This window comes from Ascaphus truei, chromosome 2 (assembly GCF_040206685.1).
Source record: "Ascaphus truei isolate aAscTru1 chromosome 2, aAscTru1.hap1, whole genome shotgun sequence".
In the NCBI taxonomy this organism is placed as follows: Eukaryota; Metazoa; Chordata; class Amphibia; order Anura; family Ascaphidae; genus Ascaphus; species Ascaphus truei.
The window spans coordinates 178,478,729-178,505,105 of record NC_134484.1 but is presented as its reverse complement, the minus strand read 5'-3'; the positions used below and the strand labels follow the sequence as shown (position 1 = coordinate 178,505,105).

Here is a 26,377-nt window from a genome sequence, read left to right as displayed (position 1 = left end):
CCTCGGGGAGCCCTGGACGCGCGTGCAGGGGGCGCAGGCACCCGATGCGCGCGGCACGCCGAGGGAGTGCGGCTAGCATGCCGGGGCATCCCCAGGCTTGCGGAGCTAGCCGCACTCAAATAAAATGTGCCGCCTCTGTAGTATTGCCTCAAGGAGGCGCCCCCGAAGCCGAACGCCCCCAGCGTCTCCCTTAGGTAGGGCCAGTCGATCCTGTCAAAGGCTTTTTCGGCATCCAGACTTAATACCATTGACGGGATATGTTTCATTTTTCGCCAGATCAACCAAATCTATAATCCGTCTAGTATTGTCTGCCGCCTGCCTGCCCCCAATAAAACCTACTTGATCCGGGTGTATCAGCCCGGGAAGGACAATGCCCACCCTGTTCGCTATTAATTTAGAGAAGATTTTGATATCAGAATTAATCAGGGATATAGGCCGGTAGCTCTTGTAGTCTGCCGGGTCCTTACCGGGTTTGTGGATCAACGAGATGGACGCCTGGAGCATCTGTGCCGGGAAGGGCGCCCCCGCTAGTATCCCATTAAATAATTTCAGCAAGTGTGGAGCCAGGATCTTACAGAATTTTTTGTAATATAAATTAGAGTAGCCATCCGGCCCAGGGGCTTTTGCTGTTTTAAGAGTCTTCATTACCTCTGTTAGCTCTTCGAGGGTGAAATCCCCTTGTAGCGCCTCCCTATCCTCCTTACTCAAGGTCGGTAAATTCGCCTCGGTTAGGAATTTCTCTAGCGTCTCTGCTGTTTTTTTGTTGTGGTTGACCTTATCTCCGTCATATAGTGTCGCATAATAATTTTTGAACACTTCCACTATTTGTTTAGGATTAGAGGTAAGGTCCCCCCCTGTGTTTTGATGGACGCGATACGAAAATTTGGAAGCTTGTTTCGGAGCTTGTTGGCGAGTAGGGTATCTGGCTTGTTGGCTTTCTCAAAGAATCTGCGCTTGGACCACGCCAATTCCTTTTCGGCCTGAGAGGATAGCACCAAGTTAAGGGCCGCGTTAGTATCAGACAATTCTGGCCACGTGGTCTGACTCTTATTAATGGAATGCTGTACATTGATGTAGAGAGCGTTTTTTAAAGGTACATGTATGTATAGTCACTTGCATGCTTTCTTTTTTTAGGGATGTAGCACGCTGAAGATGTCTGGTGTCATGTATGTTTTTTTTTTTTTTGGTGGGACACAATAGTCTACTATTTTACATATATAATAGTCTTGACCCATGTGTTGAAGCGGCAAAATATGTAGTGCTGTGCAATTTTTTTATTACAGGTTTGAAGCAGGGGGTCTCCATAACTGAACTGTTAATTTCCGCTCCGGGGACCCCCTGCTTCCTGAGATACTTACATCCGTAGGTGTTGCCGGTATCTCTGTGGAGTTTAAATGCCCAGGTCGCACGGGCCAATAGGAAGCCGCAAGGGATGACATCACTGTTTCCTATTGGCCCATATGTCTAACGCCGCTATTTTGTTAGCCACACCAGTTACCTGGTACTGATTTGAGTAGGAGAAAACTAGGGCGCTCCAATGTAGTTCACAATGATATAATGATATAATGAGGTTAGGCCAGAGATAAATACAGTAAAATACAATAAATTAAAATTAAATACTTGCCCGGTCGAAGCTGCAGCTCGACCCAAGGAGGCTCGTCCCGCGATCCTCAAACGGCACAAAGGAAAGAAGTAGGGGAGCGCAAAGAGATATGGAAAAACCAGAGATATAACACTGATTAGTACTGACAGAACCTATATTGTCTTCTGAATGACAGAACCTGATTGAATAGGTTCTGTCTGTACTAATCAGTGTTATAACTCTGGTTTTTCCATATCTCTTTGCGCTCCCCTACTACTTTCCTTTGGCAGATACTGGTACCACTGTGGAGGTAAGTATCTCTGGAAGCAGGGGGTCATCGGAGCTGAAATTAATGGGGTTCAGCTCCGGAAACTCCTTCCTTCAATCCTGTAATAGAAAATAAAATGACATCACGCAGTGCTACATGTTCTCCTCTTAAAATGAGCTCAGAGAAGAAATAATTACAAATATATATCAAGCACCCTGTTTTTATAGTGCTTTGTTCTCTGGAGTAGTCATAGAAAAATACACTTGGGAATCATTGCAACTTGAAGAGCTTTACAAATGTATGGCTGAAAGACACATTTCTGGTAGCATAACACAAAAATGCCATGGAATATACAGTATGTACAGTAAATTGCGTTGGGTATGTCGGTTGTATTACGAATGTACAGATCTTGCTGACCGTTGTTACATTTGCTGACAAATGTCATTTTACATTTACATTTTTACAAAGTATAAATCCTACACAGTGTGTTTGTGCAAAATTGCTCTGATATGAAGCATTCTAAACCTTCTTGGTTACTTGGATTTTTGACGGGAATTTTTATGTCCATTAAAATCATAAGTCTCTGTAATGTTGTTAAATTAACATTGTGAGGGATCTTCATCCTGTCTTTTGGCATCTATAGATCAGCTTGTTTTTCCACCTATTTGGCCCCAAGCTCTTAATCTTGTGATTTTGGGGAACTACGAAGTAAGCAAGAGCTAAATACACTCTGTACCCCTCGGGTAAATAAAATATGAACTGTGCCTGTCAAACACTGAAAATAAGTCGGTATGTGTCCCTTTACTGTTAATCTGTGGTATTCTGCTTCAACAGGTGCAGCAAATAGATCGTGTAGTTGAAGTTGTAGAAGAAACAATTAAAGGTAAGTGTGGAAAATTCACATAACTAGTTCTTTTTCTTATTTAAACATTGTTTCTTCAACGTAGTATTAGTTTGCACGCTGGTGGTACGCTTTAATGTGTGGGGAACAAATCTATACTGTATGCACAATGAATGTTAGATTTCAGTAAAAACACCTTGCACCTGGGTATCTTTTAAATAATTACCTGGTTCCTTATGTTTGATTCTGACCTGGGCTATGTAGTTAAAATATATGTGTACTTCACATGGAACAGTTGGTCAGTTTCCGTGGGCTGCATTGGAACATCTCTCCACACCCCAAATGACAGACCCCTAAGCATCAATCGGTCATTGCACATAAGCAACCATATCTACATTCCTGCATTCTGTTCATGGAACTTGGAAGTGAAAACATTCAAATGTGGGCATTGTTTAAGATATGTGATATCACTGTGCAACAAACTCCTTTTCTCGTAAGCTTGTTGATCCCCTGCTTAAGGTCACAATGAATGTTGGGTTTGCTGGCTGGGTGCTTCCTTAATCCAGGTGTTGGTGTACAAGCTATGTAATGCATGAGGCTCATGCTTTTAGGACCATGGTTCTCAACCTTTTTTGAGCAGGGGCACCTCTAAAGGATTTTTAAAATCTTGGGGCACCCCTGCTCTTCTGACTTCACTTATCCACCCCTTGCTTACATGCAACACATTCATCCTCCATTTTACAAGCGAACACCAACAACACTCCCCTACCCTCTACTTACACACTTCACATTCACACTCACACATCATACTCACTCTTTTAATCAACACACACTCCACATTTATATCCCCTTCTCACACAGCACACTCGCCCTCTTAGGCTGCGTCAATAGAGATGGGAGCAGTGCTGAACCGCGCTGATGCTGAGGCGCGATCGGGAGGCTGAGGGAGGTGGGGCAGTGACGTTGCTGGGCCAATCGCCCGCGGCGCGCCGACGTCACGGCGCCGTGACATTGACGCTGCTTCGCGCTGATTGGATGTTTTCAGCCGACAGCGCGCTGAAATACAGCTCGGCTGTCGGCTGAAAAATCCAACTCCTCAGCACGCCTGCGGACGCTCGCGTGAGCCCCCTCTAAAGACATCTTCATTGAGGATGCCGGGGCTCAGCACGGAGCGTCCGCACGGCTCAGCGCGGCTTCCCCTGCTATGGACGTGGCCCTAGGCTGCGGCCAGGCAGGGAGCGGGCACGCTGGCTCTCGTGCGCTGCACCCTGCTCGGCCGAGCGATTTTTGGCCGGCTAGGTGCGCGCTCATCTGGGGGCGCAGCCACAACGTCACAGAGCTGGTTGCCCTCATTGGACGAACCGCTCACGTGACGCGCTTGCGAGCGGCAAAATCAAATGTGCTTGCTTTGCAAACATCTAAGTACCGAGCATGCGCAGGCGCTTGCTCACGTTGTTCACACACATTGCCTCAATGTGTCTCAATGTGTTTCATCGCGGCCAGCGTGAGCGCACCCGCCCGTTCAACACCACCCTGGCTGAGGCCTATCGCCACATTCACACCCCCCCCCCCTTCACTTCTCACCACCCTACACAAAGCCCACACATCTAAAACATGCTCCGCTGCTCCGTGAGCCTGCCGTGTGTGGAGGTTTAGAGGCTCCTCTCTTCTCTCTGCTTCGCTGAGCGGGGAGATTTGTATCGCAGCCTCTGTCTCCGGGCAGCACGTCCCCACTGAGCAGCCAGCAGATTTCTCCTTGTGGCCGCCACATCCTTGGCAGCGGGTTGTGGTTCACTATGGTTCTGTGGTACCCTGGTTGAGAAAACAGTTTTAGGAAAACCCCAGGGTAGAAAAAATTTGGAAGCTTAAGTGAAACATGCTGTGTACTTTATTGCATGTACTGTACCTGGCCAGAATGTGAATATCTGCATTTTCAGCACACTGATGCTGTTTAGACAGGAACAGACTTTGGAACGTGGGCTAGACGTGGATTCACTTGTGTTTTACAGTCTCCTGCTCCATTTTACTCAAGTGCGTGGATAAGTCTACCATTTAGATACATTTTTGTTCCCGTATGGTCAGGGGAGATATTGCACTTGTGTTATGGTTTTAGTTTTATTACCTGCTTTTGCAACTTGTAAGCAAGGTACTAATTAGTCATGCACCAACAAACATCCCGAGTAGCTTGTTTCACATTAAAGTATAAACAGACAGGCCTGTCACAGAATGGGACATTCGATTGCGGCTGTCTTGCCAGGACCATGTCCCCGTCTGTGTTTTGCTGCAAAGGTACCCTACGCCACTTCTAGGATAAGGTACGTTTTAGAGTAGGAGGTTAACTTAGGGGTTTTAATGGTTAGGGTAGGAGGTTAACTTAAGGGGTTTTAGCAGCAAGGGGTTAAGGTTTTTAGGTTAAGGGGTAGTGTTGGTATTCGGGGTTAAGATTAGGGTGTTTTAGGGCAAGGGTTACAGTTAGGGACTTAAGCGGCCAACGAGTGTCGCGGCGGCGAGGTAACTTGTGCCGAAACGGAAGCCTGGTGTAAATGTCCTGTCAAGTGTCCCACAATTTGCATATTACTAAAAGAATATCCAACAAAAACAACAACATAAACAGTGTTTATCTGTGGATTTGAGGGTTAACACACTTGGTAAAATTCTTCCAAATGGTCTAAATACCCAGAGACCGTTACATTTTTTTTTTTTCCAAAGGCTTCCTCTTCTCTAATTGTGTCTAGTAGTTTATGGAATCTAATTAATGACAATTTATACCTATTATCAATAACCTTGGTTTTACATACATTAGTTCACTAGTAATTGACAATGTAGGATGAATCAGATTATCTTTATCTTAAATCAACTGTGTGTATGGACTTTGTCTGTTTTGTTATATATTTCCTATGGAAACCATAGGTTCCCTTGTTATGAGATAATCAGACTAGAGATATCCAACTTTACTTTTCATATACTGCCCCCAATTGCAAAGCACTCTATAAGTATACCTCAGAGCTTGCACTGCTTCAGTGACTCACTTCTGGAGTGCTCCCTACCATAACTTTTTTGCTTTATTTTAAATTTGTTATGGTGGGTTAGCATTTGATGCCGCTGAAAAATGGACACAATGGAAATTATTTGTACTGCATCAATGCCCAAACTTTGGTGTCCTAATATCGCCTCAATGGTTAAACCTGATGGTCAACTTTATATTGAAAAGGAAAACATCTGTTTAGTTGTCTCGTGTGTGCTGCAATCAATGATTGCTGCATAAACTGGACATAAATATATCTTACTGACTGCCTAACTGGCAAAAAACGTTTGGTCAAAAGATCTCCTATAGCTGTTGTCTGACTGACATACCGAGGATGAGGCTAAAGCCATTAAAAAAAATCCATTACAAGAAGTTTCTCAACTTCTCAATACGAAAGTACCACATACCGCCCGAATCTCAAAACGTTGTATCGGCACAGTCAACTGGACACCCATTTCCAGTGATCATGCTATGATGGCCCCTCTGGCAGCAAAGGGGTTAAATAAGCTTGTATAATCCATTACACGATCCTTCCAACTGGAAATGGAATAGATCACTTTGTTTATTGCAAGCAGGAGTGAAAGGAACGCGTTGCTCTCGCCAACGCCACGGAGTGGTGCGTGGAGAAGGTTTTTCAGTCCTTGCATAAGACACATTTGGAGCTTCAAGACTCGAGTTAACGCCCAGAATGGCAGTATTGAAGATGCTGAAAATAGGTTATCTCTGAGAGTATAGGCCCTGACCAGCTAAAGGTATTTATTAGCATCTTGGTTCTCTTTGCTCTCTAAGGCCTCGGCCATGCTCCCTGCTGGCGTGCTGAGGCGCAGGGAAAGAGGGTGCTTTCCCTGGCCTTGCGTTTGCTTACCGCACGCGCTGTCAGCGGGCCGTCAGGGGGCTGGCCGGGGGCGGGTCGCGTCACTGGCCGGGGGCGGGCCAGTGACGTCACGGAGCTGGTTCGCCCTCATTGGACGAACCGCTCACGTGACCGGCCTGTCGCGCCGGCAAGCGGGGGCATTTTAAATTCCCCTAAGACCTGCGCTTCCGCAAGCACGCGGAAGCGTAGGTGAGCCCCTACTAAAGCCGCTCTAATTGCGGCTGTAGGGGCTCAGTGCTGAGTGGGAGCGCGCCTCAGCACGCTTCCGCCAGCAAGCGGTAAACATGGCCGAGGCCTTACACAAGTAAGGAGCATCTTATCGATGGGGCTTACAGGGTGCTAGTACAGAGACCGGCAGAAAATAGACCAAAAGAAATCCTTTGCCTGCAATCTCCCATGAAGATCATACCATCCAGATTTTCAGGGATTTATCTCCCTCCACACTGGTGAAACACCGTGGTCTGAGACCTACTATATAACTGCTCTTTTTTTTAAATCAGTTTTCCTTTTAGACGCCTCATAAACCACAACAAGTCTGTTAGTGATCCCCTTACTCTTGGAGGGCCTCACATTTCTCAGTCAATCAAATCTGCCCTGCCTAAAATGCAGAGACCACAGAGAAAGGAGTGTGGGGTCAGCAAGTTTAAAAAAAAAAAAAAAAAAAAAAAACATTTTTTTACACATTCCGGACCTGCTGTGCTGTGCTGTAGTGTAGGTGAATGGTGCATGCTCGACCTGCACTCAATGCCACTGCGGCTTGTGGAATAATGCAGGCTGGATGGTGCTGTGCTGGTGTCTTTAATATGAGACCATGGATGAGCCTTGTACTGAAGGTTTAGCACTGATGCCTATGCACTCACCTTCTTTAAGGACTTGGAGGCCCTGCATCTAAGATCGTACTCGACTACGGTTACCTTCCACTATATATGCTCCCTTGCTGGCCCGCTTCATACTACCCACTTACACTTTTACCCTGTACAGTACCTGGAAATGTTGTCAGATGTTTAATAGTGGTTCTCTATATTGGTCTGTATTGTTTGAGTCTTTGGCTCATAGGTTTTGGGCCCCATTAAGCACCTGTTTATATACAGTAACTTGTTCTCTTGCTTTAAGTTATCGCTGTTCTTGTTTCTCATTTTAAAAATGTGTATTCTGCTTTCAATAGCTCTTTTCTTTCTTGGTTCAGCTATTGGCTTTATTATCCGGTATCACGGTCCTTTTTTTCATTATTACAAAATGTCCTTATTTCTCTTTCGATAGATTTACAGAGCACCACAGTACTCAGCATTCTGGTCTCAGCACATAAAAAGAAACTTATTTTGAAGATACATACACTCATACAAAAATAGCACAACAAGCAGTAACATTCAAATAAGTCATAATATCCTCAAAGATGGTTGCATAGTTTTCTGTTTGAGTGGAATACTTCTATTTGAGTTTAGTATCATGATGTTGAAGATTCTCCATCTTGGTGTTAATCCTCTCACATCTTTCTGGTGTAATACCTCTTTTTCCTGGTGTAATCCCTCAGTTCTACACTAGCTACCCTGCTAGATATTTATCCCGATAATATCCCTTAGCAAGAGCAGACTATCTAATTCTATTACCATGTAAGGTCCTTCAGCTTCAAACTAATGTAAAGAACTGCCCACACCTCTGTACAGGGAATAACCTAATATGGAATGTCTTCAGGAAAGATCCAACCTAATACCATAGCCTCTTCTGGTTGCATCGACTCTAACCACAGTTGTCTATAGTCACTCAAATGTTCGAGTATATCTGTATACTGTCTCAATGTAACTGAATTTATCATAAGATACTGATTAAGCACTAGATTCGTATCATATGCAATATAATATAAACTAAAATGAAAAAAAGAATCCTTGCAAATATACTGTATACTTTATTTTCTTCATACCGGATTGATACATATTACAATATAATATCACTGAACTGGATTTCTTACAATTAAGTGCCCTTTTGAGGGCTTTTGACAGGTCAAACTGACAACTACTTGGTAGTTTGTCCCTGTCACATGGTGACTGTTCATTTCCTCTGTTCCTCGACTGTGTGGGGCTCGTGCCACTTTATCGGACACTGTCACCGCCTCTGACTTTGGCTAACTCTTACGACTTCTGGTCGGCAGGGAGCCCTCTGATTGGCTCCTGGTTTACAACCCAGACTCCTTTATTGGACAATTCGCTGTCCACCACACCATTTGATTATTTCTGTGTGCCCCCTTCATTTGCACAAAAAAGATTATTAGGTAAAACTAGCCCTGCCTGTGCCCCCATGCTTCAGACTTTCCTGGGGGGGTTGTGGGGGGGGGGAAAAGCAAGTTGAACAGCTATTTCCTGCAACCCAGCACTCTGCTGCTCCAAGGGCTCTGCTTATGAGACTCCCCTGCTCCTATAACCCTGTTAGGCGGCATCAGCTTAACGCAGCCGGCCCCCCTGCAAACTTTAGGCTTTTGGCTTCTCTCCACCTTTTAGTTTAATGTTGCTTGTGTGTACCAGACTTTTCCCATGTAAACATATTAATAGTGCCACTGCCTGGCTGATAGTTGGCTCCCGTACTCTGTGACTACCCACTACATTTATTTTTATTTGGAGGTTTTGCTTTTTAATCCGTACTGGAGCTTTGTGGCCGCTAGTTTGGCTCAGGCCCCATCTCCCCATTGAGCGGTATATATTTTTTTGTTGGCCTGTGTGATCTATTTACTTGTGGTGTACGCTCCCTGGGAGCACACCACAAGCAAAACCCTACTATGGTATATTCCTGCCTACTGATTACTGATTACTGCTCTTCAGAGAGTTTGTGTGATTCGCTGTCTATGTGGCTCCTGCGGGATTCTGAGCAAGTGATTCCACAGATGGCGCAGATCTGGCCACTGCCCTTGGGTGTCCCCACCAGCTGACTTGTATGGTGGCACGATATTTTCTTTAGGCTGCTGCTTCCTGGATTCACTGATGGCAAAGGAGCTGCGGTGTCACGTGCTGCAATTTACCTCTGCTTTATCGCATAATCAGGGCCCGTCTAGAAAGATTGACTCACTCATTTTCCATCTCCCTCAGTCCCTCCACAAACACACATATCTTCTCTTTATGTGGCTTTATGGCCAGCCTGCTTGGTTATGAGACAACCAAATCATGTCGCACTGTCCTCAGCAGGGTGTAATTCATGTGTAGCCTTCCTACTCTGCCTTTGTTGCATCCTGCGTTGACTTATAGTACAGGCATTTGTGAATGTGCTCATTTAAAAGCAGTGTTTCCTGCCTCCCCCCCGCCCCATCCCACATAAAACCGTGTCCGGTCATGGCAGATTGTACAGGTTAATGAGGTTTACAATTCTTCTACACAGATTACAGAATATTTTCTGTAGCAATGTAGCGCCTTAATCTCGTATTGTGTTGAATGTTCAGAGCAATGATCGCTGCAACACAAGATTCAGAACGTTAACATTCAGTTGCATGTAGGCTTATCAGTCTCTGAGTTTTTGCATACTGTACTGTATGTAAGGGTTTCCACTGTCTTGTTGGTATACTACATTTAATGCACTAAACTGATAAGTGGGATATTAACTATTTTCTTGCCAAAGAGGCCAAACAATACTCTGCACATTATTGTCCCTTTTATTCCTTCAGTGGCAGCTAACAAAAGTGCTCTTGAAATCCCTCTTGCTGGTCGGGGTGAGTGGCCTGTTCTGCAGACGTAAAGAAGAAATCCCCCCCAATAAATGAAACTGGAGTAATACTGTAACGTTTCCTGAGGGTGTCTCAAAGTCCGTTGTCACCTGTTGTTGTTTTTTTTTTTTTTTTAAAGTGGCATGACCTGTTTTTCTTCATCTGAAGGAATTTGATTCGTTAACACATGATATACTTGAAGCTTAAAGGGCCACAAGTAGCTTGAGCCCGCAAAAGGGCCACATATTGCCTCTCTCCTGGTTCACAGGGAGAAGGGACGTTGCTGGCAGGAGCTTCTCCCGTCTCCTTTCAGGCAGCTGCTTAATGCAGGTTCACTGATGAATCCTGTTCTGCTCCACTTCTTACGCTGGGAACCAGTGAGTAGCACAGGGACAGGGCAGTTTTTATCCATGCATGGTCACCAAGCAGAGGGGTGAGCTGGGGGGAGTAGGGAAAATCTTCAGAAGCAAGGTCCCTGCTTCCTCTGCCCATTAGCGGGAGAAAGGGAGAGAACTGCTGGAGCAAGAAGCAGTTGGGTGCCGGAGGTGAAGCCATCGCTTGACCGCCTCTTGCCCACCAATGACCTTATCTACGCAGATGGCATTGACCGTTTTAAACTCCCAATAAGGAAACTTTTTTCCCATGTAGTTCAGAGTGAATGGAGGAAATCCGAGTCAAAGGAAGAAAGTCTCCACAAGGGGCAAGGCAGGCCCCCATTGTATGCACTCTGTTACCTATTCGTATTGATCTCATTCACGAAAAGGTGAATCTGTCTGAAAGGATGGAGCTCGGGTGTAGAACACAAAAGGGACTGTGGCTAAGAATAACGTCATAAGGTAGATGAGCGAGAGTAATAATGTAGCCCGTTACCACTGGACCACGTATCGGTGACTTGGACAGGATCCTCCTCTAGAGAGTGCCACTGGATCAATGACCTTCGTACAGTGAGCCCCAATGGTCTAAACAAGGGGTTCCTTCACTCCTCTTTCTGTAAGTTCATCTCCATAAACCGTGCCGAATAGTTTGCCTTAGTCTGCAACTACACTGGTCACCAATTGTTACTACTATCGTAGGTGGCATGTGTTAAACTATTTTATCATCTACCTTTAATTCTAAACCCCCATTAGACTTTTAGACCTGCCTAATATTCTCTTATTCTACTGGCAGAATGTATTACGCCCATGCATGAAATGTGGACCTATTCACATATCCATTTCACTCATTTTGTGATGCAGGACACCCTGATCGTGTGTCCCCAGTAGGTATTGAGCCTGCATATGCACGAGTGTCACTATATTCACTATATTCAGATTGGAAATAGTACTGCTATCTGGAAACGCTTTCCAATCTATCTTTCACTTTCCAGCACGGATAAAGTTAACCTCCGAGTACACTCCCCTTGGAGAAGTGTATAAAAAGCTTTGAATAACTAAGGGGCGGGCATGTACCCTTGAGGAAGCCTACATAAAACGTACGTCTGGTTTCACTGACGTCACTGTGTTGACCTGCACTTTGATCGGGCAGCAGAAGGGAGGTCCCACTGCTCTGCTGTATCCTCTGATTCTAGGTAATCTATGTTAATTTGGGTATTGGCTGAACGGACGGTTACCTTAGAGATCAGTTTACAGGGACACCTATTACCTACCCATACCCTTACTTTTCTTTTACGTTAGGGTCATAAATACAGGGTTAGCTTCTGATTTGTGTCCACCACCATACACACCGGGAAATAATCCACCCAGCTCCTGGTCCTCTGTTTCTTCTGGGAACACGGCCTACTCGCTAAACTTGTGCTACAGGTTCAATCACAGTCTCGTCACAGTCTCATTACATATGATTTAGCGACATTCCTTATAAACAAGGACAGATTGCCATAAGCCCTCTAGTTCTTCATAGATCCACCCTTTAGCTGAAGGCAGGTCTCGCCCAATTGTTGCACACAAACGGATATTCACCCCTGCACTGCAGGATCACCTCGCCTGCGGCACACACTACCTTTATGCAAACAGAATGTTAATGTTTGCTCCCTTAGGCTGCGGTCCCAGTAACAGCCTGTGCGCACGGCGCGGGTGCGCTTTGCGTGTAAGCACCGCCCCTCAATGAGGCTGGGCCCAGTACGCACCGTCACGCTGAAGGTGCAGCCACGCCGTGCTGCAAGGTTTTTTCCAACTCAATCAAATTGAGTTCAAACCTTGCGACGGAGGCGTGGCCACGCCCCCACCGGCGGTTCACCCAATGAGGGCGAACCAGCCGCGTGACGTGATGGCCATGCCCCCGCAAATCCCCGACCACGCCCCCTCCCGTCGCAAGATCCCTCGCAGATCGCGGTTAGCGCTGTGCACGCACCGCCCCCCCGCCCCCCGCCGGGCGCGCGTGTCACAGACATTACTGGGACCGCAGCCTTAGAGAGACTCATTCTCTTACCCATACCTTATCGCCAATGTGGGGCTGTAATTATAGGCACAGCTTCTGTTTTGGTATGTGGAGGCTACCCTATATGCATTCCATAATCGAATGTGATCACATTACACTTCTTGGCCTACTAGAGGCTGCTTAGCCACCGAGACGCTGTCACACATACAGCTTCTGTAAGGTTCCCTTGACACTCCAATAGAGAGTGCTTCTTTAGTACAGCCACGGTATAGCACCCTGCTGAAGACCTACAGAACCCCCTGATCAGAGTGCACGCCTTTTATCTTTTCACTGTATATGTATTCACATTTTACTACTGTATCTATTGCTCCACTTTATTTTTGTATTTCCCAGTAAATTTTACTTTGTTACTTCACTGTACTCTAATTACTAGCTTGTTTTTTGAGGGCCCCATTATTACTTTCTCTCATCTACTTTGACATTATCCTTGGCCACAAGTTCAGGTTTCGTGAATGAGATCAATACTAATAGGTAACCGAATGCATACAATTGAGGCCTGCCTTGCCCGTTGTGGAGACTTCTTTCTCACTTTGGCTCAGATCCCCTCCTTAGCCTGTAACGTCCCCCAGTGCACCTACCTATCTAACCCCACTGAGGTTGAGTGGGTATCACCATCCGTTGATTATAGTTCAGAGGGAACTACTAGAATTTAAAGAGTGCAACTTAAGATGGCAACTGACTGACTCCACAGTGGTAAAATTAAAATAATTCAAGTAACTCGTGTTGTAAGTACTGTAGGAGCATAGTAGATTAGTAGCATCAGTCCCACTCGCTTGACAGCGTAGCTAAAGTTTGCTAAGCAAGTGGGAATGCACCTTTAATGAGTGAAAGGGAGGTCTGTGTTATGTCTGGGTGTTGTTTTCACATAACATGAAACTATGATGGGTCAGTGCTCATGATTGCTTTTAACAAAAAAAAAAACCACAAGCAAAGGAAATTACTTCAGGCTTGAACTCTTCATACTTAAACTAACCTCTTTCTCAGTCAAACTGACCTGTCTGGCGAAAGTAGCCGAGCCTCTGCTGGTTTACACATTAACTCATACTTGCGACTGTTTAGTTGGCCCCGTGCATTGGCTAATTATGAATCATTGATAGCACCTTGGCAGGCTCCTCAATTGTGAGAACATAGAAAATGGAGCTGGCCTTATAAACTGATGTGGGGACCGCAGGTGGAACGTCTCATGTTGTTAACCTAACCGTGATAATCTTTCAACAAACGTGGTAGTGTCATGTACGGCTACAGTGAGTCCATGGAAAAATATGTTTATTAGATTATATGTACGTGATTGACAACTATGATTTAAAAACAAAAAAAAAACAGGTGTAAGTATTTTTGAATACCTTTCACTGTTAACATGGTAACCAAATTCTTTGTAGGGATTTTACAATCTTATCTTTTGTGATTGGACTATTTGTCAAACCGCGTGTTTGCAGGCAAATTGTCAATCTTTTCTTTGTTGTTTTTCTAAAGCTATCGGATTTCCAGTTATTGCTAAATCACTTTTATAGTTGTGAAAAGAAGTATCTGAAAATGTTTTCCCTGTGCCCATTAAAAATAATTACACACAGAAGTATTTCACGGTCAGCGCAGTTGAATCTTCCTCTAACAGAGAGAGAATGACATTTGTAGAAGGGTGGCTAAACCTTAGAAATTCATGCGTTGGCTGGGTTTCTGCTATAGACTCAGTAGAAACTGGCACATGATTCTACTGTACGAACACGCCGTCGGCTTTACACGTGTAACATAAACTGTGCTGAGGCTCTTCATAATCCAGACTGCTTAAGCACAGGACGGTTAATATTACAGTAACGTACTGTACTCTTTAACCTGTACAGAGAATACATTGCATTGCTTGGCTGCCTGGAAACAGTAATCCCCTCCGAAATACTTTTTTTAAATGACTATTTAGGAAGAGCTCTTTTCTCCGGGAGTTCCTGAGCAATTTAATCCTTGCGCGCTGGCAGTAATGGCTCTGTCTTCATGATGCACTGGCGCAACTCGCATACTTTCCAAGAAAGTTTCCAGCGTGCATATGAAATCCATATAGAAGCTAGAAAAGGAAAATTGCTGAAGAACTCTGAGGTTTGAGGAGAAAATATTAGGCCTGACATGCTCGGCAAGTCATTTCCCAAAAACCTCGTTTGAATCCTTTCACTGCCAATGTGGTTGCCAAGGGACTTTCTCTTTATTTTGTGATTAAAATATATAGGCCCAAATTTACGAAACTGCCATGAACGGTCTACGAGTGCTGGGTGAGCCCTTACAACCCGCTGCCTTGAATGTTTCTTATGGTGGAAGACTGCTAATCTTAAATCCTTTATATCTCATCTAGGTTTTATTCTATATAGTTCAAAGTGGCAATTCGGGTGCTTAACAACCCAAAATCCCAACTGAATTAAACCGGGATTTAAGGCTGCAAACAGACCGAATGGCCACTTTGGACTATATAAAATTACCCCATTAATCTGCGATTTCTGTGTTTCCTGGGAAACCATAAATTGTTTGTTTCGAGAACAATCTGGACTTTGAATTGTTGTTGTCGTGTAAATTATTGGCAAGGGGACAACCCAAATTATTAATGTACAGAACGTAACTATGCTGACTTGTGGGTTATTTTAATAATTCCCATTTTTTATAATTGTAGCTGGGGGCAGATGCCCCTTTTAGCTCCAAGAAGATGGAAGGGGTTGCATGATCACCCTCTTGGGATGATCGCAAACATGGTACCCCAAGATCAAGAGGAGGCACATCCCCTACTGATCTTGAAGGTTTAGGTATACCCACAACCTAGCCCTCCCCAAGAAAATGTGTAAACAATAAAACAAAAGTTACAACTTAGGTTAAGTCCCCGCTAGCGCTGAGCGGGCGGCGCTTGCGACGGGGAATGACATATATAGATATATGCAAGTCCCCACGGTGCTCGTGCACACACGCTCAGCCGCGATCGGCGCTTAGGTAAACAAAAAATCTATACTTGCCCGCGCTCAACTACCCGCAATATCCCCCCCCAGCGCGCGTACAAGCAGGACACCCGGCTCTCCAAGCATGAGCGCGCTCAGCGCCAGCGGGGACTTAGTTTTAGAAGGATGAATGGAGCATTACCCAATCCCCTGCCCACAAATATGTGCAGTACTGATGTGTGTCTGGATACTCGGAGAACAAAATAAAATGTATGCATGTCCTAGCCAGATCAGCACTCCCCAGCGATATCCGCTACTGAGGTGCAAGACTAAAACAGCATGCGGTAAGTAGAAAAAGGTCAGCACACACAGATTTTCAACCATCTTGCATGTTTCATTTGCCATTAGTGAAATTGACGTTTCAGACCCAAATAGGTCCTTTGTCTTGACCTTTTCTCATGCATGCATGCACACGACAGGCACTCCAAGCTGCAAAAATGTGTAATTTAATACAGTAGCTCAATGCTTCGACTCATACGTGAGACTTTCTCTTGAGAAAGAATCCTGCATGAGCCGAAACGCTAAGCTATTAAACTACTGTACACATTTTTGGAGTGCCTTCCTTTCTTTGTCCTTTGCAGTACTATCCTGGACAGTTTGAACCCCGTTTTACATTTATTGACTGTTTTTTGGTATGTATTGTGTGTGTGTGTCCTGCGGTGGGGTGCAGATGTCACTAGGTTCAGAGGAGTAATGGAGGAACCTCCCCTATGTTAGCCCTAGAGCTCACCTGTTCCGTGTCCCCAAAGGATAGAGGGGCACTCTCTTAGGCTGATTTTAATTTCTTTGGGTGACCAAACAAGCCTCTTTGTGCAAGCTCTACTCAACGGTCTTTGGACTTAAAGCTGCAGTTCAAGCTGCTGTTAAATTTTTATTTATTTTTTCCCCCATTCAATATGTGCATCAATACAATCTGGACACTGACAAGTGATTAGCTAAGCTGCAGATCGATCTGTTCTCCTGTAATCAATCGCTTGCTCAGGGTTATCTAATTCAGTTCTTGCACAGCATTCTGGGCAATGTAGTCCTGGAATGTGGTTGACTGAGCAGTTTCTAGATACAATTGGCGCACTGCCAGAGAGAGGGCGGGTCTCGAGCCAGAGCCTATCGGAAGGGGAAGGGGCTGTCACTTTGGAAATGCTTCCTACATTAAAAATGTCTTTAAAACACTTTTTTTTTTTTAAATGCTTAGAGTATTTTCTCATAGTACAGAACTGATATATATATATATATATATATATAGCCTATAGGGAACCATGTTAAAAATGGTTATTGAGGCAAAAAGTGACACTGTGTGCTCATTTGCATGTCATTTCCCAGAATCCCTTGCTGCAGTGGAAGTGCTGTATGCTGGGTGATAATGGGGAAAGGTGGGGTTGCAGACCTGCCTAAGACATGCAGATGAGCATACAGCTATATAAGCATACAGCTATATTTGTATATATATATATATATATATATATATATATATATATATATATATATATATATATAATACTGAGTTAAGTTATGGTGAGTAAAAAAAGTGACAAAAACCCTCCACAGGAAAGCAAATATGCAAATATAGCTGTAAGCTCATCTGCATGTCTTAGGCAGGTCTGCAACCCCGCCTTTCCATATCATCACCCAGCATACAGCACTTCCACTGCAGCAAGGGATTCTGGGAAATGACATGCAAATGAGCACACAGTGTCACTTTTTGCCTCAATAACCATTTTTAACATGGTTCCCTATAGGCTTAAGCTTGCTGCATGGTCACAGCTTTGAGCACAGCCAGGGTTAAGGTGCATACCCAGAAAACCACCCACAGACAGCTGTTTCGACCTTGATGGGTCTCATCAGTGTGGGGTTGATTTTACTGGGAATGCAAGAGAGGCTAGCTATATTTGTGTATATATATATATATATATATATATATATATATATATATATATATATATATATATATATATATATATAACACGTAGGATATTGCATGAACTGCAGCTTTAAGCATAGTGAGGCTTAGACAAAAGGAGCAGGGCCTTGAGTCCTGGGATCTTCGGAGGCCAATTCGGCTAAAACTCAACCTTGGAGATGGCTCTTCCCTTCCCTGAGACAAGAATAGTTTAGCCCTGGGAGTAAAATAAAATGTTGCAGGGTGAAGGTCCTCCCCCCTCTCTCCTGCAGCAGGGGAGTAAGGTTGTTATAGTAGGACTCTCCCAAATTAATTTTCTATTTAGTTTCAAAATAATCTGGAGGTCCACCAAGTGGTCTAGAGGCCTCACCGCTCCTGGCGATTAATTACATTAATTACTCCTATTGAAAAAACTCTGAAGTGATATTTTCTTGCATCGCGTAGACACCAAGGACTCCTAAATAGAAAAATATGGCGATTTAATACATTCATTTGCTTTACCAAATGAATGGATGAAATTACTTCATAAATTTGTTATTTCCGTTCTCTGCGCATACTTTTTACATTACTTTTTATTCCCCCCAAAAAAATCAGATCGGATCAGCTTCCCAAGTCATATTGTTAATAATGAAGTGAAGTTTGGAAAAGCTCAAACAAATGACTGTGTGTGTGTGTGTGTGTGTGTGTGTGTGTGTGTGTGTGTGTGTGTGTGTGTGTGTGTGTGTGTGTATACATATACAACCTATACATTTGCTCGCCCCGGGCAAGTGGATTTAACCCCCGGGCGAGTAAATATTGGCCCAAGCAGCACACGTTTGGTACTAGGTGGCGAGTAAATTTTTTTGTGTGGCGAGTAGATTTTTTTGGTGATTTGTCAACCACTGTTATATATGTATATATAGCTAACAGTGGTTGACAAATCACCAAAAAATCTACTCGCCACACAAAAAATTTTCTAGATGTATTTTTGCTTTCACTAATACACTTTGATTTTCAACATTGAGTGCTGTCTCTTGTTTACCAATCCTTGGGACGGTAACGTATAACTATATATATATATATATATATATATATATATATATATATATATATATATATATATCTCAACATATATATATATATATATTTATACACACATAGCTATATATATATATATATATATATATATATATATAGCTATGTGTGTATAAATATGTGTATATATATATATATATGTTGAGATATATATATATATATATATATATATATATATATATATATATATATATATATATAGTTATACGTTACCGTCCCAAGGATTGGTAAACAAGAGACAGCACTCAATGTTGAAAATCAAAGTGTATTAGTGAAAGCAAAAATACATCTAGAAACCCAACGTTTCGGTCCTACAGAATGGGACCTTCCTGAGGTATTCCCCTGAGGAAGGTCCCATTCTGTAGGACCGAAACGTTGGGTTTCTGGATGTATTTTTGCTTTCACTAATACACTTTGATTTTCAACACTGAGTGCTGTCTCTTGTTTACCAATCCTTGGAACGGTAACGTATAACTACATTCTCTATATGGGACGTGCACCTGTGGCTTACCAGCACCTATTGGAGTGCCAACTGCCTTATCTGACTATATATATATATATACATACATACATACATACACATATATATATATAGTCAAATAGAACAGTTGGCACTCCTTAGGTGCTGATAGGCTGTTGGTGCTTGCCCCATATGGATGATATAGACATACAGTACGTTACCGTTCCAAGGTCTGGTAAAGCAAGAGACAGCACTCAATTGTAGAAAACTTCACAAAGTGTATTAGTGAAAGTACCACTATTTTCACCAATACACTTTGTGAAGTTTTCTACAATTGAGTGCTGTCTCTTGCTTTACCAGACCTTGGAACGGTAACGTAAATGTGTGTATATATATATATATATATATATATATATTTATATATATATATATATTTCAACCCCGTTACAACGCGAATCTGCTTATAACGCGATGCAAGCGTGGCTGCCAATTTTCGTATTTATGAATACTTTAAAACATGATTATTGGTATCTTAAATACTTTTATTGTACAATGCATACGCAATGTGATTTTTTTGGACCCCAAGCACAGCGTTATACGGGGTTTGAGCTATATATATTATATATATTATAGTTGTATGTATGTATGTATGTATGTATGTATGTGTGGTGTGTGTGTGTTCCTTCAGAAATATATTTGCGACCAATATTTTTTAGACTGTGGGATATGTCCATTTGTAAAGAGGTTAAACAAGTACTGTATGTATCCCCCTAAATATATTATTTTTTGTGTGTGTGTGTGTTGTGGTTATAGTTACTCTGTTAAAGGAAAAGCGACAAAAAAATAAATAACCAATACTGTTTTGTGCAGCTTCCCTTGTGTGTCAGTGACTTGCACTTAAGGTGATTTCGGTTGGATACTGCCAGTCTGGTAACCTCCTTGAACTTACCATGAACTTGAATTTCCACCCTTGGAGTTTAATTCATGATGTGTCCAGAAGAGTGCAAAGGCAGGCTACCTTTTATGTCTCCCTAGCTTGACACTGCTTTACTGCTCTTTATGAGACCATAATGTGATGTCGTATCAGGGAGGGGGGGATCAGTCACCTATGAATCAAAAATGTAATAAAAGCTTTGTGTGTCCGTTCAACCGTGTATGCACTCATTTGCAAAGGTATTTGTCATGAAAAGCTGCAATACTACTGATACGTGTAAGGGATCGATAAGGGTATAACTGTTATGAACGTAAATGCTAGTCTTGTGTTTTCATGCTTGTGAGCAGAGACTGCTTTATTTTATCTCATTTGTGGACACGCTTTGGCAAAGAGAGGAAGCGAGAGGGGGGAGAGACTTTTTTTTTTTTAATTCAGAGTAATTCAGACCAGGAATATAAAAAAAAACAAATGATCAATTCCCCTTAGTTTTGCCTTTGTACTAAACTAGAATTCAACAAAACCCCTCCAATTAATACAATGAATGCAAAGGGCTGGAAATCTGGCTTCTTTTGGGGCACAGGACCTCACAAAATGTAATGTGCAGAGCTGTTTATGACACTTTGCATTACGTGTTGGTAATCATTTGAATGTTGAGTGTTATAGGCTTGGGAAAGGCCTGGTGATGCCCTTGCCACGCACACAATTAGTTTTACGTTTGAACTACTACTGTATGTGGCAGACCTGTTTAAGTATTGCAAATGTTACCCTCATTGTATTGGGAAGGAGAATGTAAATGCCGTAAGGAAAAAGATTTGAAAGTGAGAAAATAAAGAGTTATTCGGATCTGTAAAATAGTAGCTGAAAACATTCAGCGGAGGGGGGGAGGGTGTGAGCGAACAGTGCTCGTCGAATGCTCCTCGGAATTAGAATTGGACATGCACCCATTTGACATTCAGGTGTTCGAGCTGAGCAGTTATCTGTCAGACATGGTCGCCAGTGACATGGCAGCCGTTAGAATTTACAGCTTTTTAGAAAAGAGGACGACTGCGATTTCATTACAAAAACAGAACCCATTTGGGGATGTTTTATATCCATGCCAGTTTAAGTAAATCTGTGCCGGATGGACCAGCAACTGGTTCATGTGCACTCTATTCAAGACCACTGTAAGGGGTTAACCTTTTTAATTACCGCACAAAGCGTAATGTAGAATAGAGGCCAAAATACTTTTTGGCGCCAGAGTTTTGAAAGTGCTAACGGAAGGTTAGAATCTATTGTTCAATTGTGTCTGAGGCAGGGCTACCCCTTTAAGACGCAGTGTAGTTCAATATTAGGTTACATGCAGCTGATCGCCCCCACCCCCCAAAAAAAGTGTCCAAGTATAAACATTTTAAAATCTTTAACATTTATATGGAAACAGATGCTTTAGAGGGGTTTTATCATCATTATCTAATGTCTTTTGGTGAATAGGCTATTTGGCAGTACTCAACCTGAGCTTTGGTATGTATAGTAATTACAATGCCATCGTCGGTCAAACGGGTAAACAGAAGAAGTTGATATGCTTAAATTCTTATTATTATCGTTTATTTGTAAAGCGCCGCCATAGTCCACAGTACAAGGAGGGTACAGACATTTGATAATTACATAAACAGAGGTAACTATAAATTTGGATAAACATGCACAAAGCGGTACAAAGAGGTATTGAGGGCCCTGCTCATGAACGTTTATAATCTGGAGCAGGGACATGTTCTTTATTTGCTGCGCCCGCCCTGCCTGCTCTCCTCTGTCGGTGTGCCCCCCTCCCTTAACTCGTGTGGCGTCATCTGACGTTGTGTTACTGTGCCAACCGTGACGTCACATGACCCCACGTAATCATTTGATGCCGTGTTGCCATGGTCACGCGTCCTGAAGCCAGCTGAACCTCGTTAAGTAGAGGTTGCAGAGGCCTCACGCGGTCCCCCGGCATTTAATATAAATGCCTTCGGAGAGAGCGCAGGACCTCTGCAACCGCCCGCCCTCCCTGCCCCCCAAAACAAAATCTTGCACCACCTAGTTTGAGCACCGCTGATCTAGAGGGAATAAGGGGTAATGTAGAAACAAAAGGTGAAGTGTCTGCTCATTGTGGGATGGAGTGTACCACAGGGTGGGGTATTGTGCAGCCCGACAGCTGATCCCACTGAAGTTTGAGGGGGGAATGTTGGGTGGTGGTGCACAGCTTGGAGGTTGACATGACAGTAAACACAGGACATATTTCTAATATAGGTGCAAATTGGAGGAGTCTTAACAGGGGAAGAAGAAGCCCTCTTATCAGAGCTGAGGATCAATGGTAGTTAATGTGGAAAAACAGGAAAGTAGACATTTCAGGTCCATACTTTGATCCTTAAGAACTATGATTGGCGCTATTTTATTTTATAGAATAAGGCCTACACACGCACACACATGTAAACTGTCTTATACAGAAACGCTCCATATTCCACTCCAACTTCCTCCTCATGCGACCTGTAAGTGACCAGTGGCCAGTCCTGTCTGATTATTGGAGGTCAGAGCGACAAAGCTCTGCTGGCAGGATACAGAATGAGGAGGCTTGGCCAGATGGCAACCGATTAATAGCAACCTGCCATTGTCAAATGATGGGCTGTTTTTTCTTGCCATGGAGCTGGAATGGGGCAGAAATTACGCCCCCTGCACCAGTGGGGTCCTAAGCAACTGCTTTGTGTGTGTGTGTGTGTGTGTGATCCACCTGAAGGTGAATTTTGGCTTTATTTACAGAAGTATTCTCTAGGTATTGAGCACAGATCCCATTTCATGTAGTTGGATGCAGATTGGAATGTGTGCTACTCGAAGAGGCAGCAGCAGCAGCAGCTTACCTCTGGGTCACATTGGGATGCATGAAGTTGCCCATGTACAATCAACATTCAAAAAGCTTAATCCTGCAAGGGTATTGTGCTAATAACTAGCACTTGATTTGTACTGCGAGCCATGGACATAAAAATAGTTGTGGTATTTTTTTTTAAGCCTGGATAAAGAGTGACTGTGCTTGTTACGCCTCTGCTGATAATACTCTGGGAAAAGTGTGTCCGGGTTTAATGCACCATTACCTCCAAACAACATTACCCAGATATATGAAATTATTATTGCACTTGTCATGTTATTTGGGTCTATTTCTGCATTGAAAATATCCTAAATAAAGACTATCACCACAATGAATATAACCAGAACAACTTGCCGTACATGGTCCGTCAGATACCAGATTAGAATTGTACTGGTGTGTGTGTGTGTGTGTGTGTGTGTGTGTGTGTGTGTGTGTGTGTGTGTGTGTGTGTGTGTGTGTGTGTGTATCTATCTATCGAGAGCGAGATCTATATTGAAATATATATAAATATATAAATGCGTTCTGCAGTATTATGTGGCACATTTTTTATTTGGACTAACAATTTGTCCTAGGACAAGCTTTCGAGAGTTCTCCTCTCTTCCTCAGGTCGGTAATACTGATTTACAAGGGAATCTATGGCTAAAACCGGTTGTTAGGAGAGCAGAAAAAAAAACAACAGATGTACTGTAGATAAGGTAGGGTGAGAAAGTGGTGTTTGAAGACATGGGAAGGGTAATCAAACGGTGACTAGGGACAGCATGGAGGAGGAAGGGGATGCTGTGTGGGGGGGGGGAGAGGGATGGGAGAAAGGTGTGGATAAGAGCATTGTCAGAGACGAAGGCAGGATATTTACAAACAATTGTAATAGTGTGTGAGAAACCCCATATCCACATTAAGTCCTCTTGTTTTGGTGTCAGTCTTATCATTCTGAGTTCAATTGTTTTCCGTTCTTGGGTGCGTTTAAACATTCCATTGAGGATTTTGATTTTTAAATCATTTATGGAAAGATCTGAGAGTGAGAAATGATGTCCCACAGGTGAGCTGTATCTTCCTTCTTCGTGATGGAGTATAGAGTATCTGTTCATATTCATTCTCCTTGAAGTTTTTGGCTGGTTTCCTCAATGTAGCATCCTTGGCCACATTTGTTGCATTGAATCATCTAAACCACATTCCTGGATGTGCAGCTGTATGATCCTTTAACATTGCGTTCCATAGTTGTGACTGGCTGTGGGATCTTGGCATATATGTTTGCACAGTTTGTAAAGTTGTTGCACGGTTTTGTGCCATTATCAGTGTCTTTAAGTTTGTGTATGAAGTTTTCTGTTGACTAATTTCTATTTGAGGTTTGGTGGTTGCCGGAATGCCAGAATGGGAGGTTTGGGTAAGGCCTCGTTCAGGGTGCTGGCTTCGGAGGGAGGGCGTGCTGATGTGCATGTGGCCGTGGGACACAATGTATTTAAAGTGAACTGTGGTTGTCAGGGTAGCAGCTGCCCTGTCTCCGAAGTACGGAGTTGACGCTGGCTACAGTTTCAATAACAAACCAAGTTGTTTTTTGAAGCTGCAGCAGTGTCACTGGGACCTCAGCAGCCAATGAAATCATTCTTGAGAATGATTTCATGACTGCAACTTGGATCCCTAACCTGCCGTGTGTAGCCCGCCCCCTCCCCGCCTCCTGAACTCCTGAAAAAGTCTGCTGGGAGGATGTGCACACATCGCCAAGCAGACTGCCGCCCTCCCTCCCGAATGCCCGCCCTCCAACTCCTGCCTCTGGCACCCTGAACGAGGCCTGAGATTTATTTTAATGTCACATCCTCTGCCAGCATGGGTTGCAGATCTTCGATTATTTTTCGTATACCCTCTAGGGTAGGGTTGTATGTGGCCACCAGTGGTATGCGTGTGGTAGGTTCTTTCTGTCTGTATTGTACCAGGTGTTCTCCTGGGGCTTTTAGTGCAGATGTAATAGTTCTGGCAATGGTCTTTGGCTTGTATCCCTTCTGTCTAATATCAGCATACTGACTATAGGTATAAAACTGCATGTGCTGCTTGACATAGCAATAGTCCATCAAAAGAATAGTATCATGGCCATTTTAATGCAAAACATATCTGATCAAAGTCATAATATAAAATTCTATTCTGGATGGGCCACTGGTTGACCCCTCTCGGGCCACATAAGGTCCTTTGGCTGCAGGTTGCCCACCAATGCTTCATATACTGTTACCTTCCTACCAACTACCTTTTGTTCTCTCCTTTTTTTCTGAACAGTAAAGAAGCCAGTTACAAATTCATTTTGACGAGCTTACTGCTCTTTTATTGGTCTCTTCCTGCTGCTGATTTATCCTGGTCTTAAAACCCTGTGAACCCTTGATAAACTCTGTATGGCTGCTGCTAAGCCTGCCATGATAAGGCTGTCTGTTGTAACCTTTCCAGTGCAGGGGGGCGGGGGGGGATGCATTACATGACCATGCTGCATTGAAAGCCCTGCTACCAGGCTTCTGAACTTTACTTGACTCCTGAAAGAACAGTCTCGGCTGGTACGGTAATTATACGGAGTATTGAGTCCCTGCGTTTGAAGGGTGATGGGGAATTATGTTTTTGCTTTCATTGGGGAAATTTGATTCTGTGAGATTAACATGGTAAGACTTCAGAACTTTGTACCTTTTTTAGTGGACAAATATTTTCCTGATTAAACAAGTTCTTTAAAGTCATTGTTGTGAAAATCATGTAAATGATTAAGCATCTTTTTTCCTTTTTATATTGGTTTGGGTATTTTTACATCAATTTACACGCGCACTGACTGACACACACACACACACACACACACACACACACACACTGACACACACACACTGACACACACACACTGACACACACACACTGACACACACACACTGACACTGACACACACTGACACTGACACACACACACACTGACACACACACACACTGACACACACACACTGACACACACTGACTGGCGCACACACACTGACTGGCGCACACACTGACACACACTGACTGGCGCACACACTGACTGGCGCACACACTGACTGGCGCACGCACACACACACACACATACTGACACACACACACACACATACTGACACACACACACACACACACATACTGACACACACACACATACTGACACACACACACACACACACACATACTGACACACACACACACACACATACTGACACACACACACATACTGACACACACACACACACACACATACTGACACACACACACACACACACACTGACACACACACACACACACACATACTGACACACACACACACACACAGACACACTGACACACACACACACACACACAGACACACACTGACACTCGCACGCACTCGCACGCACTGACTCGCACACACTGACACACACACACACTGACGCGCACACACTCTGCCGTGCGCGCACCCTGCTGCGCAAGAAATTCATAGTTGCTATAAATATAGACGT

At 43.6% G+C, this 26,377-nt stretch overlaps 1 protein-coding gene across 2 annotated transcripts in view; it reads left to right on the top strand.

Moving 5' to 3' along the window:
- The window catches only part of CDKAL1 (CDKAL1 threonylcarbamoyladenosine tRNA methylthiotransferase), an 869,422-nt gene that overhangs the window by 242,069 nt on the left and 600,976 nt on the right, over window positions 1–26,377 (top strand). For both annotated transcript variants that reach the window (XM_075585602.1, XM_075585601.1), the window contains one exon: window positions 2,685–2,733. In XM_075585602.1, the coding sequence (XP_075441717.1) occupies window positions 2,685–2,733 (49 nt within the window). The remainder of the gene's footprint in view (window positions 1–2,684; window positions 2,734–26,377) is intronic.